Raw genomic sequence first — 18,177 nt, 5'->3', positions numbered from 1 at the left:
ATGATGATTCTGTGGGGATCAGCAAGGACAGAACTGATGGGACATTCTTCTTTATGAGAACTCCCTTTGTCTCTCAAATTTGAACCATTTATCACCATGAACAATTTGTTTAGATCAATGTTGTCAGTTCTCTATTTGGCTGCGATGAGTTGGGGGTCAGACATTCTATCTGATTAGATAGAAGTAAATCAATGGTACTATCTGCTAGACAGGTGATCTCCAATGCTATGACCTGTGCCCTTTCACCTCTGTGATCCCCTGTGCTATGACCCATGCCCTTTCACCTCTGCGATCCCCTGTGCTATGACCTGTGCCCTTTCACCTCTGTGATCCCCTGTGCTATGACCCATGCCCTTTCACCTCTGCGATGTCCTATGCTATGTCCTATGCCCATTCACCTCTGCGATCTCCTGTGCTATGACCCGTGCCTTTACAACTTTTCGCAGTTGAAAAAGGAAACATGAATGGTGCCATGAGTCTAGTATAAATAGCAGACTGAAATAGATCTCGTGAAGAGAGCAGCAATACCTCTTTGTATAAATAGCAGATTGAGGCAGTTCCCACAGTATGCATGGTGTTGTTGAAAGTTGCTAATTACTTTTAACTGTCTCAGTGATGTCGGGTGCGACTATGCTGGAATGCTCCATTCAAATGCCGGTGGTCAGTGATTGAATTCCCAGCATTGGATGACAGCCTCTGTTTGCCAGAGCTCAGCCTCTCCTTTCAGTTGGGTAGTATGGCACCAGAATCAACAGGTGTGTCCGATTACAGGATGAGGGTCTTAGCTTCCATTCAGTGGCATGAAAACAGCGGCTATGCAGACTCCAAACATTCTCCCTGTAGAATGACAGCAAATCTTTCAACAAATAGATTCTAGCAAAACAAATTGTCTAAACTTGGCTTTCTTGTACCTTGAGTCTAGAAGATTAAGGGGGTGATTTAATTGAGATTAAGGATAAAACTGTTTGATAGGGGAGACAAGGGGAGAAACAATCTCCTCTACTGGTGGTGGGTGGGGGAGGTGTGGGAGGCCAGAGCAAGGGGTGTAACCTCAAAATAAGGTTTTGCCATTCAGGGATGATATCAGGAAGCATTTCTTCACACCAAGGCTAGACAAAATCTGGAATTCCTCCCTGCTAAGAAACTGTGGATGCTGGGGGTTAATTGGACCTTTCAAAACTGAGATGGATTTTTTTTTGTTTGTTAGAACCATCAGGGAAATAAAGCCAAGGCAGACAAACAGACTTGAGTTACAGATCAACCATGATCTAATTGAATGGTGGTACAGGCTGGAGGGGCTGAATGGCCTCCTCCTGTTCCACTGTTCCCTAAAATAGATGCAGTGAGGACCAAATTCTACCCCTTTAAGTGGGCGATCACACTGGCTTAGGGAACATAAACCGGCTAAAACTGAATCAAAAACTCTCTCTTTCCCCCTCAGGAGAAAGAGAATCTGATGAGTCTGGAGAAGATGTATTCCGACAGTACTGGTGGGGCAGGCCTCCCCATTAATCCCAACATATTTAAAGAGGTAATTATATCCTTTCAACCTTGTATGCTGTCCTTTAAATGGTGACATTTTACCCACATAGCTTGCCCAGATGTTAGAGTGGACAGTGTGAAACGAGCTCCCTGGAATGGTTTAAAAACTCTTCTGACATCCAACACGTGTTGCTCAAATGCAGCAGTTTCCATTCCTGTGACACTGTGAAGAAATACAGCACTACCAACGAAACTCATCTTTGTCCAGGAACTCCCAGTGAAGCTTCTCACCCACTCACACCGCGATCGATTTGGAGGCATTCGCTTGTCGGAGCGGAGGCCAGGAATACACACCATTGCAACGGGCTCGAATTGCCCTTAACCCAGTGTAGCCAATCTGAGCCTCCTTCCCCCGCTTGGACCCTGCTAGGGTTGTCTGCAAAGGCTCTTTGTCTTCCAGCTGATTTTTCACCTGTCACTCCTGTTGCAAAGTGTAAATCGCCAGTGGTCCTGTGGCACACCTGAAGATCCAATATCTCCTGGTTAAAGGTTAAACCATCTTTTGGCTTTTAGCTCCCTGTCTGTTGGCACATCATGTCCCTCAAAGCTTCACTGTGAGGGATGAACATTTACAAAATAAAAAGCGGTGGTGGGAGGAGAGAATTGTAAATTTAAGTTTTGTGGGGGGGTGCTGGGTGAATTTTAATCCGGAGTTAGGTTCCGGCTGGGGGTAATATTTTAACTGTCGGTCTGCTACTCACCCAGAATAGCCTGGGAGAGGGGGTAGAACAGACTTACAGGGAATTGCTGGCAGGGGGTTTCTGGAGGGAGTGCTTGAGAGTTGTGGGGGGGTAGGGGGGTGCTGCTGGTGAAGCATTTTATTTTTATTCATTCACAATGGGACGTGGGTGTCGCTGGGAGTCCTGGGCAGGGGAGGCTCCTGCGAGGGAAGGTTTTGCGCTGACCTGGAGGGCCACTCTGATAGTGCTACTTGCTGCGACCATTTTGGAAATCCCGCCAGAGTGGTGGCATTTCCACTCGGGGCCCCAGCCATCGGGGTTCCCGTGAGGTCGATGGATTTTGATGATCGTTTCCACATGGGCCAGAAATCACCGGGAAGTGGACCATTTGCGGGGTAACCGCGCGCCCGCTCTTCCCAATGAGTGGGGAGAAGTTAAATTGCCCAGCTGGAAAGGGGAAGGTTGGCTTGTGTTGGAGGTGTGGGGGAGGGGAAGCAGGAGCGGGAGGGACAGAGAGACAGCCACTGGCTATCCTCACACAGCACACAAGGTGGGTTTGATTCACCTCGTGTTGAGTAACTTTCCTGAGCAGGATCAAATTTTTACGCTCTGACTGGGAGTTGGCTGTTTGTACCGTGTGAGTAGCCTACAGCTGAAGTCAATAATGTGGGCTCTGATCTTACTGCCCCTTTGATCTATTTAATTGCTCTGACTGTCGGGTTTGAAAGCTGCAGCACGGCTGTGATTGAATCAAGTTGCTGTTATCCACAGGAGTTCTATCATTTGGACATAGTGGGAGTGACTCAGCATCATTGCAGTGACTGTGTCATTCCCCTGTTACAGGCCCTTAGTGGCTTCAATGGATATTCCAGCTTTAGGGGTTTAAATCTTTCAATCTGAGGTCCCCCGCCCTATCCTATAAGAGGAGTAGGGATTGCATGATGGCTTTTGTCCCCCCTTCTCTTCCCCATCTCCTGATATAGCTGGAGCTGTGTTGTGGCAGCCCGAGATGTGACACTGTGACGTTATGGAGCGGTAACAGCTGCGCACCTTTCAGTGTGAAAGGTGTGATACAATGGACACGCTCTGTAGGTGCACAGCCTCTTGATAACGTTGCTACCCTCTTAATTCAATCCCAGCTCAGGAATGATAAGTAAAGGAGAACATTCCTACATGAAGTCTGGGAGGTGTTAGTATTTTTCTTTCTGGCTAGTGGATAGAAGCTGTTTTATCCAGTGCTGCAGACGATGTCAGTCCCATGAAGGATTTAGCAATGCACTGGGACCAATTTGAATGGTATTGAACATCCAGCTGCTCATCTACACTGACTGGGTTAGTTGAAGGCTTCATGCATCTCGCAATGAGGGCACTGCATCCAGCCCAAAGAGCTGTCAGGATTGGCAAGCTGAGGACCCGCAGCATCTACTTAAACCCTCCCGCCTGTCAAACCCATCATAGCTCAGAGATAACTGACACCTTACGTCACATCAACAATTTCCAGTTCCCTGGCCCCAACCGCTTCCTCTTCACCATGGACGTCCAATCCCTCTACACCTCCATCCCCCACCAGGATGGTCTGAGGGCCCTTAGCTTCTTTCTCGAACAGAGGCCCAAACAATCCCCATCCACCACTACTCTCCTCCGTCTGACTGAACTTGTTCTCACGCTGAACAATTTCTCCTTCAACTCCTCTCACTTCCTCCAAATAAAAGGTGTGGCTATGGGTACCCGCATGGGCCCCAGCTATGCCTGTCTCTTTATGGGGTATGTGGAACATTCCTTGTTCCAGTCCTACTCCGGCCCCCTTCCACAACTCTTTCTCCGGTACATCGATGATTACTTCGGTGCCGCTTCATGCTCTCGTCGGGACTTGGAAAAATTTATTAATTTTGCTTCCAATCTCCACCCCTCCATCATTTTCACGTGGTCCATCTCTGACACTTCCCTTCCCTTCCTTGACCTCTCTGTCTCAATCTCTGGTGATAGACTGTCCACCAATATCCATTACAAACCCACCGACTCCCACAGCTATCTCGACTACAGCTCCTCACACCCCGCTTCCTGTAAGGACTCCATCCCATTCTCTCAGTTCCTTCGCCTCCGTCGCATCTGTTCCGATGATGCTACATTCAAAAACAGTTCCTCTGACATGTCCTCCTTCTTCCTTAACCGAGGTTTTCCACCCACGGTCGTTGACAGGGCCCTCAACCATGTCCGGCCCATCTCCCGCGCATCCGCCCTCACGCCTTCTCCTCCCTCCCAGAAACATGATAGGGTCCCCCTTGTCCTCACTTATCACCCCACCAGCCTCCGCATTCAAAGGATCATCCTCCGCCATTTCCGCCAACTCCAGCATGATGCCACCACCAAACACATCTTCCCTTCACCCCCTTTATCGGCATTCCGTAGGGATCGCTCCCTCTGGGACACCCTGGTCCACTCCTCCATCACCCCCTACTCCTCAACCCCCTCCTATGGCACCACCCCATGCCCACGCAAAAGATGCAACACCTGCCCCTTCACTTCCTCTCTCCTCACCGTCCAAGGACCCAAACACTCCTTTCAAGTGAAGCAGCATTTCACTTGCATTTCCCCCAACTTAGTCTACTGCATTCGTTGCTCCCAATATGGTCTCCTCTACATTGGAGAGACCAAACGTAAACTGGGCGACCGCTTTGCAGAACACCTGCGGTCTGTCCGCAAGAATGACCCAAACCTCCCTGTCGCTTGCCATTTTAACACTCCACCCTGCTCTCTTGCCCACATGTCTGTCCTTGGCTTGCTGCATTGTTCCAGTGAAGCCCAACGCAAACTGGAGGAACAACACCTCATCTTCCGACTAGGGACTTTACAGCCTTCCGGACTGAATATTGAATTCAACAACTTTAGGTCGTGAGCTCCCTCCCCCATCCCCACCCCCTTTCTGTTTCCCCCTTCCCTTTTTTTTCCAATAAATTATAAAGATTTTCCTTTTCCCACCTATTTCCATTATATAATTAAAAAAAAACCCACTAGAGCTATACCTTGAGTGCCCTACCATCCATTCTTAATTAGCACATTCGTTTAGATAATATCACCAACTTTAACTCTAACACCTATGTGTTCTATTGTACTATTGTCGTTGACATCTTTTGATGATCTGCTTCTATCACTGCTTGTTTGTCCTTACAACCACACCGCCCCCCCTCCACCTCTCTGTCTCTCTATCTCTCCGCCCCCCCCACACACACACCTTAAACCAGCTTATATTTCAGCTCTTTCTTGGACTCGAACTCAAGTTCTGTCGAAGGGTCATGAGGACTCGAAACGTCAACTCTTTTCTTCTCCGCCGATGCTGCCAGACCTGCTGAGTTTTTCCAGGTAATTCTGTTTTTGTTTTGTTGTCCATCATAGCTCAGGTCATTTCTGATTCCGAAGCAAATTGTTCATTCTACAGCCCCTGGAGGTGGCTGTGAGATCACAACTTCTCAACTCTCAACAGTCTATTGGAAAGGATCCCAGAGATAGGCCCATCTCTGGAATGTCCGGATGGAAGACAGACCTGAAAGACTAAACGCTGGGTCAATTTTAATTGAACCCCTCCCCCAAGCCCACCCTGTCGGGAAACTGTGACAGGATTGGTTTGGGTGCAACACAGGTTTTACCCTGTGTCGGAATTTACTATTCATTGAAATCAGTAGTGTGTGCAAGCGGGTGAGATGTAAACCTGAACCTGCCCCAACCCAACCCAACCTCCCCCCACCACCCCAAATCCTACCTGTTTCTCGTTAAGTTAAAATTACCCCCAGTATTCCGTCAGAAAGTTTATCCTGAAAAATAGTCACTGCTAATTTCCTAGGGAAAGGTTGGGGGGTGGGGTGGGGGTGGGGGTGGGGGTGGTGGTTCGTTGCCATGGGGATGGGTTCACTGGAATCTATGGCAGGAGGAGGGATTCCTCAGAAGATGCAGTGGCCAATCTCGACAAATGTTCCTGGGGAAAAGGCTGGTAAGTATGATGTCTGCTATTCTTTTGTGGTGTGATTACCTACTTTTAATACCCATTCTACAGTGCCATGCAGCTCCCCTCCATCTCTCTCTCCCCCTCTCTCACTGTCCTTTGTGGTTTATATTTATTGAATCTATGCCACAAGTTCCTCTCCTCTGATGACGCTATTTTACCCACTGTATTTTTCCCCCTTTTAACCTTTCTCTCTCTCTCTCTCCTCCTTCACCTCTTTCTCCTCAGGACTATGTGACTGTAAACCAGATTAATCAGTTGTACAGCAGCTCAAAGACCAATTGCCCCCCTGATTCACTCGCTGCGTCTCCTGAGGCAGTTGCTGAAGCTCCCATCCTCCAACAGGTAACCACAGCTCATCACAAGGTTGGCCGGCTCGATCTGGTCTTGGCAAATTGCCAAATGAATCTGGGGCTCGTAAAGAGAACAGAGACAGGGCCATCCCATCGCCACAAAGGGTTGTAAATCTAACAGGCCATGGCTAAACTGGTTGGGGTCTTGTGTTTAGTTGCCCTGGTGTCTGCCTGAAATGAAATCTGAGCTTGTTTCGATTTGAAGATGTGCCTCCCTCATTTCCCATTTCAGACCCAGGCACCTAAACTCGTTTGTCCCAGTCAAGGCCTACCTGGTATTTTTGGGTGCAGAGAATTCTAACTGGTGGTTCTTAAAGGGATGGCTGAAGGCCCCTCAAAAGATGTTTCCCAAATGTGGAGCTGGAAGGGGGTGGGGTTCTCCTGGGTCCACCCTCCCTGAGTGCCCACCCCATTTCCTGCTCAGTCTCAGGGCCTCATTGTGGATTGGAATTGGTCAAGGCCTCAGATAGGTCAGCTGTGATGGGGCCTGATTTATTCGGATGAGGCCTGCGTTTGAATGAGGCCTGGCCCTTTGGCCCCTCAGCCATGCCGCGCCATCGCTGTGCACTGTCAGCTTGGCCGAATTGAGCCCTCGGGGAATGCGGACAGCTTGTGTGGCAATTTGACTCCACTCCCACCCAAGTTCCCAGCTTCAGGCAGTCTGCACAATGCGACAGGTTACCCTTATCACATTGGCCCTCGATGGGCACTCCAGGCATCAGGGGTCAACATAACATGGTGCTTGGCAGCTAGAATGTTCTGGAATGTTTCTGCAAACCCCACCATCACTGCCCGCTGAGTCCAGCATCTACTATTTCTGGGGCAGTGGAGGTGAGAATACCGCCTCACACAGAATCACAGTGCAGAAGAGGTCCTTCGGCCCATCAAGTCTGCACCAACATGTGAGAAACACCTGCCCTACCTACCTAACCCCATTTACCAGCACTTGGCCCATAGCTTTGAATGTTATGACGTGCCAAGTGCTCATCCAGGTACTTTTTAAAGGATGTGAGGCAACCCGCCTCCACCACCCTCCCAGGCAGCGCATTCCAGACCGTCACCACCCTCTAGATAAACAAGTTTTTCCTCTCATCCCCCCCTAAACCTCCTGCCCCTCACCTTGAATTTATGCCCCTTTTGTGATGTCATGAGGTGCAGCGTCCCCCCCACCCCACTCCCTATCCCAGTCCCTGAGGTATTTACTGGTAATTATTTTGGGGGCAGAGACGCATTACTAGCTTCTGCTCCCATCCTTGCCTAGGCCTGACCTTGCCCACCTACCCTACACTGCCCCAGGACCCCAGGGTATTTGCCATCTCAGTCAGTTTGCTCACAGTCTCCTGGGGCCACTAGACAGGCAGTGTTGAATCCACTTCTTCAGTCCCGAGTCTTTCATACCTGCTTTTGTTGGTTTAGCAATCAAAGGCATCGTCTCTTTCTCTTGGATGTGACTCCCCTTCTGAACTTTCCTTTCGTCCTGTGCCGAAGCCACCAGCGGTGCGTTGGTCTGACGATGTGGTATCTTGTGCAGATGCTGCTGCCTGTCCTGCTCTTCCTCCTCCTCTTCCTTGTCCACCTCCACTTCCAGTTAAAAAGCATAGCAGACGCAACCAGGTAATCTCTCAATGTCTCTCCCTCTGTGAAATGCTGTTATCTGTTAGGTTGGTGTGGGCTGTATAAAACTGATAAAGGGTAAATGGTCCATGGAACAAGGGGTATTTATACACAACCTCTCCAACGTAAATCTGCCACCTTGTAATGCAATTCATCGTACATTCATTCCCTGTACTTCCCTCTGTGTTAACACTTACTCTCACACTCGTGCTCTCTCTCTCTCTTGTTAAGAGGGCATTGGTTACAGAGCGGAATGTCTTAAAGAAGTCTCCGTAGTCTTCTGTAGCTTAACTGTAAATCTTGTCTAACTGTAAGTTTAACTATCAGAACTATTTACACGTGTACAATGAAGGGTACAAGCTAGGAGCTGTCTCCATGCTTAGGTCTGTACACATTTCTACTCAACACCACACTGACCCCTGGGTCTGGGTCAGGTGCCATCTTACATCACTATGTGGGCGGTACTGTACTCAGTTGCACATTAACCCTATATGCACCAGACCCTTATACTACGCCTCCCTCCAAGTCTTTATCCAATGTATAAGGAGTTACACTAGTTTACTTGGTCTTACATTATTACTAGTTATATACAATTACATTGTTGTTACTATGTCATCGCTGTTATCACTGTGACGATATTCTCAATATCCCATTTTCCCCCTTCAAGTCCATGAATTAAAGGTTCAGGTGGTCTGGAAGCCTTACAATCCTTCCATATCTCGTTCGCTGTTCTGTCGGAGGAGTGGTAGGCTCTGCTGTTGCTGGTCCTTCCTGTTGGCTAGGAGTTGGTCTGGCATCTGGGTTGGCTCTCACTCTTTTCTTCTATTCCCTCGTGTAGAGCCACACTTGGGCTGTTCGGCTGCCGCATTGGTCAGTGGTTGTTGCTGCTCTAACTTGTTTCCTGTGGGGCAGACAAACTTTGTGCTAGTGCCTGAGTTGCTTCTTCCCTTTCTTCTATCTATGTGTGGGCCTTCTCAAAGCCCTCTGAGGCTGAGGAAGAGCGTCCCTATGGCGAGAAGGAAGTTTAGTGGTACGCTAACCTCTGCTTTTTGTTGTCGACCATGAGCGACTGCTGCTAGGTTCCAGCATCTCTTGTGGTCAAGGCAGGCCAGCTGGGAGTTGCAAGGAATGCACAGTGGTTGCAGTGTTGACATTTTGTACCATAACCAGGGCCAGAGACAGAGGTTTCTCAGACTGCTGATCACTCTCATTCGCCTTCTCCACTGGTTATTTTGTGAATGGTTGGCTGGTTTTAACCATTGAGGGTTTTCTGGGACCTACAATAAGAATGGACAAATTAACTCCGCAAAGAGAGAAGAGAATTCAGAGCTGCAGTTCCAGTCAGGATACTCTTTAGTGTTTGAGTACTCAGGGCCTTGAAGTTCTGGTAGGTGAACAACAGTGGTAGTCCTGACATCATCTGTCATCTGGAGGAGATTCAGGGCCACACGGGCATCCCTGCTCAGGAGAGAGAAAGGCTGGTTACGGATAACATACATCAGCTCAACGATCTGTTTGTCACCATACCTCAGTGGTTCCAGGAAGTCAGATTCCTCCATGCCTGTAAAGCGGAGTGTCCATCATTCAAAGCCAAAGGTCTTTCAGCCATTGTTCCTTGTCGACACGACTCTCACACTGGCACCTGAATCTAATTTAAAATTTGTTAGATGACCATTGACAAAGCTGTCCACATTCCAAAACGAGAAACCAAGATCTTTGACCTCACCCAATAAACATGACTGTGTGTCGTTTTGGTTTGCAGCCTCGACCTTGTTGGTCATTTTTGGGCCTTCTGTGTGTTTCTGGGGTTTTGACTTGCGCAGTTTGCCATACTGTCCAATCCTATTGCAGTGGAGGCATTGGGCTGTACTCTTTTCTTCTAAAGCCCCCAGTTTTGTGATTGGTCTGGACCTTGAATTAGTCCAAATTGTGCTGGGATTGTGATCTGGAGACGAAGTCCTGCCTTCACATCGAGGATACCTTCCATCATGTAGTGTGGCACTACCATCGTGCTAAATGGGATAGATTTCGAACAGATCTAACAACTCAAGACTAGGCATCCATGAGGTGCTGTGGGCCATCAGCAGCAGCAGAATTGTACTCAAACACAATCTGTAACCTCATGGCCTGGCATATCCTCGACTATACCATTACCATCAAGCTAGGGGATTAACTCTGGTTCAGTGAAGGCTGCAGGAGGGCATGGCAGGAGCAGCACCAGGCATACCTAAAAATGAGGTGTCAACCTGGTGAAGCTATAACACAGGACTACATGCGTGCCAAACAGCGCAAGCAACAAGTGAAAGACAGAACTAAGCGATTCCACAACCAATGGATGAGATCTAAACTCTGCAGTCCTGCCACATCCAGTCGCGGGGTGGTGGATAATTAAACAACTCACTGGATGGGGAGGCTCCACAGATATCCCTATTCTCAAGGATGGAGGAGCCCAGCAAATCAGTGCAAACATAAGGCTGAAACACTTGCTACAATCTTCAGCCAGACTGGGCGGGATTTTCTCTGGCTGCTTGAGTTCTCAGAGTACGGGGGATCCCACATTTTGGCTGTTATCCCTTCTGAACAAATGTTTCATACAAAGTTTAGGAAGTAAGCATCATTGGCAAGGCCAGCATTTATTGCCCCTGAGAAGGTGCTAGTGAGCTGCCTTCTTGAACCTCTGTCATCCATCTGGCCTATAATAGTAGAAGTGATTAATATTCCTGCCATTATTGAGAGATGGCCCATCAAACATCTATGGATCTTCTAGCTGTTCCATCAGACAGTCCTCTGGGGCACATGGGTTCAAATCCCACTACGGAGCTGGTGGAATTTAAATTAACTTAATAAATCTGGAATACAAAGCTAGTCTCAGTAATGGTAATCATGAAACTATTGTTGCTAAAAACCCATCTGGTTCACTGATGTCCTTTGGGGAAGGAAATCTGTCGTCTTTACCTGGTCTGGCCTACATGTGACTCCAGACCCACAGCAATGTGGTTGACTCGTAACTGCCCTCAAATAGCCTAGCAAGACACTCAGTTCAAGGGCAATTAGGGATGGGAAACACATGCTGGCCTTACCGGTGCCGCCCACATCCCATGAAAGAATAAATTATAAACAAGGCTCCCACTGTCTGCCTTTGTCCTAAAGGGAACTCCATGGCTCCACATAGAGTTCCAGGAGAACCAATCATCGACCTTTGAATCCAATATCCACAAATCTGTTGCAAACTTTTGACATTTTGCACCATACACACCACAGCATCATTTAGCAAATGTCCACATCGTTTCTTAGGTTGGGATTCGGAGAATAGCTTCTCCTTGTTTTTGTATTGAGAAATATATTAGTGAAAATCTGAACATCGTTCAGTTGTGAACACATTTATTTTCATTTTCTCATCTTCTAGTCTTCAATAGGTTTACAGTCATGGCTCAATGGCTAAGACTCTGGCCTCGGAGTCAGAAGTTTGTGGGTTCAAGTCCCCATCCACAGATTGATCACATAATCTACAGTGACATTTCAGTGCAGTACAGATGGAGAGCTGCACTGTCGAAGGTGCTGTCTTTTAGATGAGACATTAAACGCTCTGCCCTCACGTAGATATGAAAGGTTTTTCCAGTGTCCTGGCTAATATTTATCCCTCAACCAAATGCCTAAAACAGATTAATTGGTTGTTATCACATTTTTGTTTGTCTTACCTTGCTGGATACATATTGGTTGCCGTATTTCCTACATTACAACAGTGGCTACTGTTAATGTCTTGTCAATTACATTGTTAATGTTTGTTAATGTCAATTACATTGTTAGGTTAAGAGAAACAGGTGATGGGCATTAATTGTCCTTGGGGAATGACTGGGGACATTGGATTGAGTGGGAGGAAAGCTATGAGACTGAACAAGGCAATAAACTCTCTCAGTAAAGAAAAGCTCTGTACCTTGGTTTTGGCTTCACCAACCGGCTTGGATCCTGTTAAAGCTATTCTTCGAAACTCATTGGCTCTAAATACTTTCAGACGTCCTGTGGTCATGAAAGGTGCAATATAAGTGCAAATACTTTTTGTTTTGAGTAAACATGATTCTCTCTTTACAATTGCATATTTTGACCAGTGCTTTAGATAATATAATTGTTTTTAACACTTATTTTTGGCACTAATGCTGGCCACATCTTTTGTTTCAAGTATGGTGACTGGTCATTCCGATTTTTTATAATATTGTAACAATAATTTTAGGAAAGAATTAACTGGCTGGCTAATAGTCACAGGTTTGCATTCTATCGAATGCAAGCAGAGCTTCAGTCACAGTGCTCCCAGTGACTGTGGGTTAAGGGGCTGTTTTATAACCGTAGGTCAAGGTGTGGCAGGTAAGTGTTAGTGGAAGTGAGTGTGACCCTGACAGGAAGTGTGTCTTTCAAAGCGTGACTCCTAGCATGGACAATTATATTTTGCTGTGGGGACACTTGTTTGCTTGCGGTATCATTTGAATATGTTCCATCTCATTTCAAAGAACTTCCGTACTCTGGAGGACAGAAGGAAACAGCAGAAAGAGGGTTTGTATCTGAGTGACACAGTGCCGAGGAAAAAAAACAGCTCAACTTCATCCAAGTATAATAGTGTGACTCTGGGCCACAATTCGATGTCTAAGGTAAGTCTATGAACAGAATAGCCACTAACTAACTGGGCACTATTCGTGTTAAAGTTGAATTGCACCAACATTCTCCAGTCTTGAGAGACCCTTGAGTGCAACAGACGGATTTGATGCTACTTTGGAGTAGTAAGTAGACTGAGCATGAAATTGAGCCTGGGCCTTATCTGCCTCCTAGCAGGGAATGACTGTTTCATTGGGGACTCCACAAGCAGCTCCCACCTCATAGGGAGTGGCCCTCAAGTAAGACCTACGGATGGGGTCCATGATCACCAGGACTGTGGAGTTGGGGCATGGGGGAGATGAACAGTCATGCTGTACCATGGCTCCACTGAAAATTTAGCTGGGCAGCCACTGTGTCCGGTTCATGGCACACCCAACTCCTCCAGGTATTAAAAATAAATAAAAACAGAAAATGCTGGAAAAACTCAGCAGGGCTGACAGCACCCGTGGAGAGAGAAAAAGAGTTAACGTTTCGAGTCTAAGACTCTTCTTCAGAGTCTTCAGATCCTTCATCCAGGCGTTATATTGGGTGGCTGAGAAAATCAGGAGCTCACCTCTGTGCACAAAATAAGTGCAGCTGCAGCAGCATTTAAGGAGCTCGACACCATCCAGGACAAAGCAGCCATTTGATTGGCACCCCATCCACAAACATTCACTTCCTCCACCACCGACGCACAGTAGCATCAGTGTGTACCATCTACAGGATGCACTGCAGAAATTCACCAAGACTCCTTAGGCAGCACCTTCCAAACCCACGACCACTACCATCTAGAAGGACAAGGGCAGCAGACACATGAGAACACCACTGCCTGGAAGTTCCCCTCCAAATCACTCACCACCCTGACTCGGAAATATATCGCTGTTCCTTCACTGTCGCTGGGTCAAAATCCTGGAACTCCCTCCTAACAGCACTGTGGGTGTACCTACACCACATGGACTGCAGTGGTTCAAGAAGGCAGCTCACCACCACCTTCTCAAGGGCAATTAGGGATGGGCAATAAACGCCAGCCCAGCCAGCGACACCCACATCTCATGAATGAATAAATAAAAAAAAGGTCCTCCAATGCCCCTTCTTGTCAAGTGAGACATGTTTTACCAATGGAAATGATATCTGTGGAATTGAGAAAGGATCAGCAGTTACAATTGGAAGTGGTGTTCATTTAAGCCCCTCATTTTGACACATAATTTTTCATCAAACACAGCTTCCAAACTCCGGGACAAAGAAGGGAACATCAAAAACGACCCTGTGGGCCCTGGTTTAATTTATCACAAGGATGTGAGATGTGGGCCCCTGGGCAAATAGAACAGAAGGATTCAATTGAAAAGTTAGCCTGCTCTTTGACCCAGCTAAGCTATAAAACTGTGAAACTGAGTCACAGCCAGTGAGGATCTCTCTGCCTGTGTTTGAAGGATGAAAGCCATTTATTTAATCAAAGGCTTGATGTTAAGCTGGTTGGTCTGTGACTCTGAAAGCAGTCTTCATGAAATTGCGTGAGGCAAAAAGGCAGGGACACAGACAACCCTTGGTGTGTCACATTAAACTCCGGCCACTGCTATCAAACTGAAAGAGAAGATTCATTTCCAGCTCCTGTTTGTGAGGGGTGTGAATGCTCACAGTAAACTATTCCACGTTTACTGCTGTGATTCAGTGTACCCCTCCACTTTCATATCTGCTTGAGTTTTGATTCTGGAGCTGGGTGATTACAGGTTTCAACAGCAATGTATGCATTTTCACCTCCTGGCTGTATGAAATGATCTTTGTGCTGTATAACACAAAATCTGGCGCTGGCCTTAATATCCCACATATTGAGGGGGAACTACCTGGGAGATTCTTTCCACTGGCCATTGAAACCTCATTCACTGTTTTGTCAGAGGTTGGAACTTATGTCTGGAATCCAGGCTGATACCCTGGTGGAGAGGACTTGAGAGGCGAAACCGGGTTGTTTAAAGATCGCAGAGGGAAACTTTAAACAACTGTCATGACCTCTATTTTTAAGTGGTATGTTTAAGATACAGTTCTAAATTCAGGATTCAGACCACCAGTTCTCAAGAGGTTTTATATTAAACTAAATGAAAGATTTTATTAATTTACACAAGTTAAATATATACACATGGCTACAAATTACTACTACCATAACTTTTAACAAATTCCCAAACTAATCTCCATTAAGGCAACAGCAATCCACAGACTTAACCAAAACACCAGGCAAAAGATTTTCACCTTAGGAATTCAAAATGAGATTCTTTTCACTTTGGTTCCTGTGGAGCCAGTGATAGGGTTACAGCTACTTTGATCTTACATTGCCTCTGCCCTACACACATGAAAACTGCCATCATTATATCCAGCACATATCATTGAATATAAATTCTGATTGTTTCACCAGCCTCTTTGAACTCCATCTCTTCTAACAATATAACCCCTTTCGTAGTACCAATTTTATTAGTAATGTAAACATTGCTGTGTCTCTGCTAGCTAGGTGTCAGATTTCACCTCGCTGCTTTAATGCTCTATTCAACAAAATGCAAATGTACCTCGACCTCTCTTACTCTCTGACCTCAAAACTAGCACACATCAAAGCATCCAGATTATTTGTCTTTACTCCAGTTAAGACACACCCACAATTCATGACAAAAACTTCCTGCATTACAACACTGACCACCCTACAGAAATACTTCATGAGCTGTGCAACAGCTGGACATTCCTGAATGAGGCGGGGGGTGCAGTGGAAATGTCACAGGACCTAGTAATCCATCGGCCCAGGCTGATTCTCTGGGGCCATAGGTTCAAATCCCACCATAGCAGCTGGTGGAATTTAAATTCAATTAATGAATAATTCTAGAACAGAGAGATGGTGTCCATGATGAAATCATCAACTGTCACTAAAACCCATCTGATTCACTGGTGTCCCGTAGGGAAGGAAATCTGCCATCCTGAACTAGTCTGGCCGACAGGTAACTCCACGTTCACAGCAATGAGGTTGACTTGTTAATGCTGGTCTTGCCAGTGATGCCCGCATCCTAAGAAAGAATTTTTTAAAAAAGGTGTTGAAAGGCGCTAGTTAAATGCACGTCTGTCCTCCTCACTTTTCCACTGATATTCCACTGGTTGATCAGGGAAGCTCCTGAGGAAAATGTCGACAAATTGCCCTTGCCAGTAATGAACGGGGAGGAGTACATTTTACTGAGCTCTTCACAGCTGGCTGCTGGAATTAATACCTGGATGAAGTTAGTGCAGGCGATTGGGGGGGCCCATCACCTCGTGTTCTATTGCACACTTCGATGTTTTGAAAGCTGCCCGTATCCCCACTTATATGACTAATTGGATCTCTGCGAGCCTGGCTCTGTGCATGATCCTTCGTGATGCACGCACTACAGTATAACTCTAGACTGCCCGCTTGCACAGTTGGCTTTGAGAGAATGAAAGCTATAGTAATATATTTGAATGTTGTCATCATTTTCACTTCAAAGTGATGCTCTTCGGAGGGGACTGGAACAAAGTGAAATTCACTGAGCCCACAGTTGTGCATGAATCTCTGATGGAGGGATCACGGGTTGGATAAAGTGGACAAGGTGTTGTAGTTCTGTATCCAGCATATCTCCACTAAATTTATTCAACACCATGTCCAGATTTTACACTCCATCTCATTTCCTAAAACTGACTCCACTTATGTGAATAAAGGGACTAAAATTGCCACTTCAATGAAACATTTTGGAAAAGTCGAGTTACTTGGTAAAAAATAAAGGTTCTTTTTCTATCGGCCCTGCAGTCTCACTCGCCACTGGTACAAAGCAACAGCTGCAGCAACATTCTACCTCACAGCCTAACAGCGGCTGTCAATGAGCTGGATATCAGGAGGCTACAAGGGCACAAAGGTATGTCAGATCCAGAATCTCTCAACTTTACATAATATTGGCCATGTTCAACTAGTCACTGTGCTGTGTGTGATATTACTGGTCATTACTCTGTGTGATATTACTGGTCACTGTGCTGTGTGTGATATTACTGGTCACTGTGCTGTGTGTGATATTACTGGTCACTGCTGTGTGTGATATTACTGGTTGCTGTGTGTGATATTACTGGTCACTGGCCTCCATTCAGTATGCCATATTACTGTCCTTTGTGTTCTTTGTGTGATATTACTGGTCACTGAGCTCTGCACTAACTTACTGGTCACTGTGTGTGATTTTGCGGGTCACTCTGCTGTGTGTGATATTGCTGGTCACTCTGCTGTGTGTGATATTGCTGGTCACTCTGCTGTGTGTGATATTGCTGGTCACTCTGCTGTGTGTGATATTACTGGTCACTGTGCTGCGTGTGATATTACTGGTCACTGTGTGCGCTATTACTGGTCACTGTGCTGCGTGTGATATTACTGGTCACTGTGTGCGATATTACTGGTCACTGTGCTGCGTGTGATATTACTGGTCACTGTGCTGCGTGTGATATTACTGGTCACTGTGTGCGATATTACTGGTCACTGTGCTGCGTGTGATATTACTGGTCACTGTGCAGTGTGCAATATTACTGGTGACTGCTGTGTGTGATATTACTGGTCACTGTGTGTGATATTGCTGGTCACTCTGCTGTGTGTGATATTGCTGGTCACTGTGCTGCGTGTGATATTGCTGGTCACTGTGCTGTGTATGATATTACTGGTCACTGTGTGTGATATTGCTGGTCACTGTGCTGTGTGTGATATTGCTGGTCACTCTGCTGTGTGTGATATTGCTGATCACTCTGCAGTGTGTGATATTACTGGTCACTCTGCTGTGTGTGATATTACTGGTCACTGTGTGCAATATTACTGGTCACTGTGCTGTGTGTGATATTACTGGTCACTGGCCTCCATTCAGTATGCCATATTACTGTCCTTTGTGTACTTTGTGTGATATTACTGGTCACTGAGCTCTGCGCTAACTTACTGGTCACTGTGTGTGATTTTCCTGGTCACTCTGCTGTGTGTGATATTGCTGGTCACTGTGCTGCGTGTGATATTACTGGTCGCTGTGTGCGATATTACTGGTCACTGTGCTGCGTGTGATATTAATGGTCACTGTGCTGTGTGCGATATTACTGGTCCCTGTGCTGTGTGCGATATTACTGGTCACTGGCCTCCATTCAGTATGCCATATTACTGTCCTTTGTGTACTTTGTGTGATATTACTGGTCACTGAGCTCTGCGCTAACTTACTGGTCACTGTGTGTGATTTTCCTGGTCACTCTGCTGTGTGTGATATTGCTGGTCACTGTGCTGCGTGTGATATTACTGGTCACTGTGTGCGATATTACTGGTCACTGTGCTGCGTGTGATATTACTGGTCACTGTGCTGCGTGTGATATTACTGGT

General features: G+C 46.6%; 1 protein-coding gene across 4 annotated transcripts in view; it reads left to right on the top strand.

Annotated features, from left to right (window-relative positions):
* LOC121290654 (pleckstrin homology-like domain family B member 1) overlaps nucleotides 1–18,177 on the top strand; it is a 250,600-nt gene that overhangs the window by 172,711 nt on the left and 59,712 nt on the right. For all 4 annotated transcript variants that reach the window (XM_041211388.1, XM_041211386.1, XM_041211389.1 and 1 more), the window contains 3 exons: nucleotides 1,442–1,531; nucleotides 12,689–12,826; nucleotides 16,597–16,702. In XM_041211388.1, the coding sequence (XP_041067322.1) occupies nucleotides 1,442–1,531; nucleotides 12,689–12,826; nucleotides 16,597–16,702 (334 nt within the window). The remainder of the gene's footprint in view (nucleotides 1–1,441; nucleotides 1,532–12,688; nucleotides 12,827–16,596; nucleotides 16,703–18,177) is intronic.

The sequence above is a fragment of the Carcharodon carcharias genome, chromosome 18 (genome assembly GCF_017639515.1).
Source record: "Carcharodon carcharias isolate sCarCar2 chromosome 18, sCarCar2.pri, whole genome shotgun sequence".
In the NCBI taxonomy this organism is placed as follows: Eukaryota; Metazoa; Chordata; class Chondrichthyes; order Lamniformes; family Lamnidae; genus Carcharodon; species Carcharodon carcharias.
Note: the sequence above shows the minus strand (reverse complement) of the source record. Positions and strands in the feature narration are given on the sequence as shown.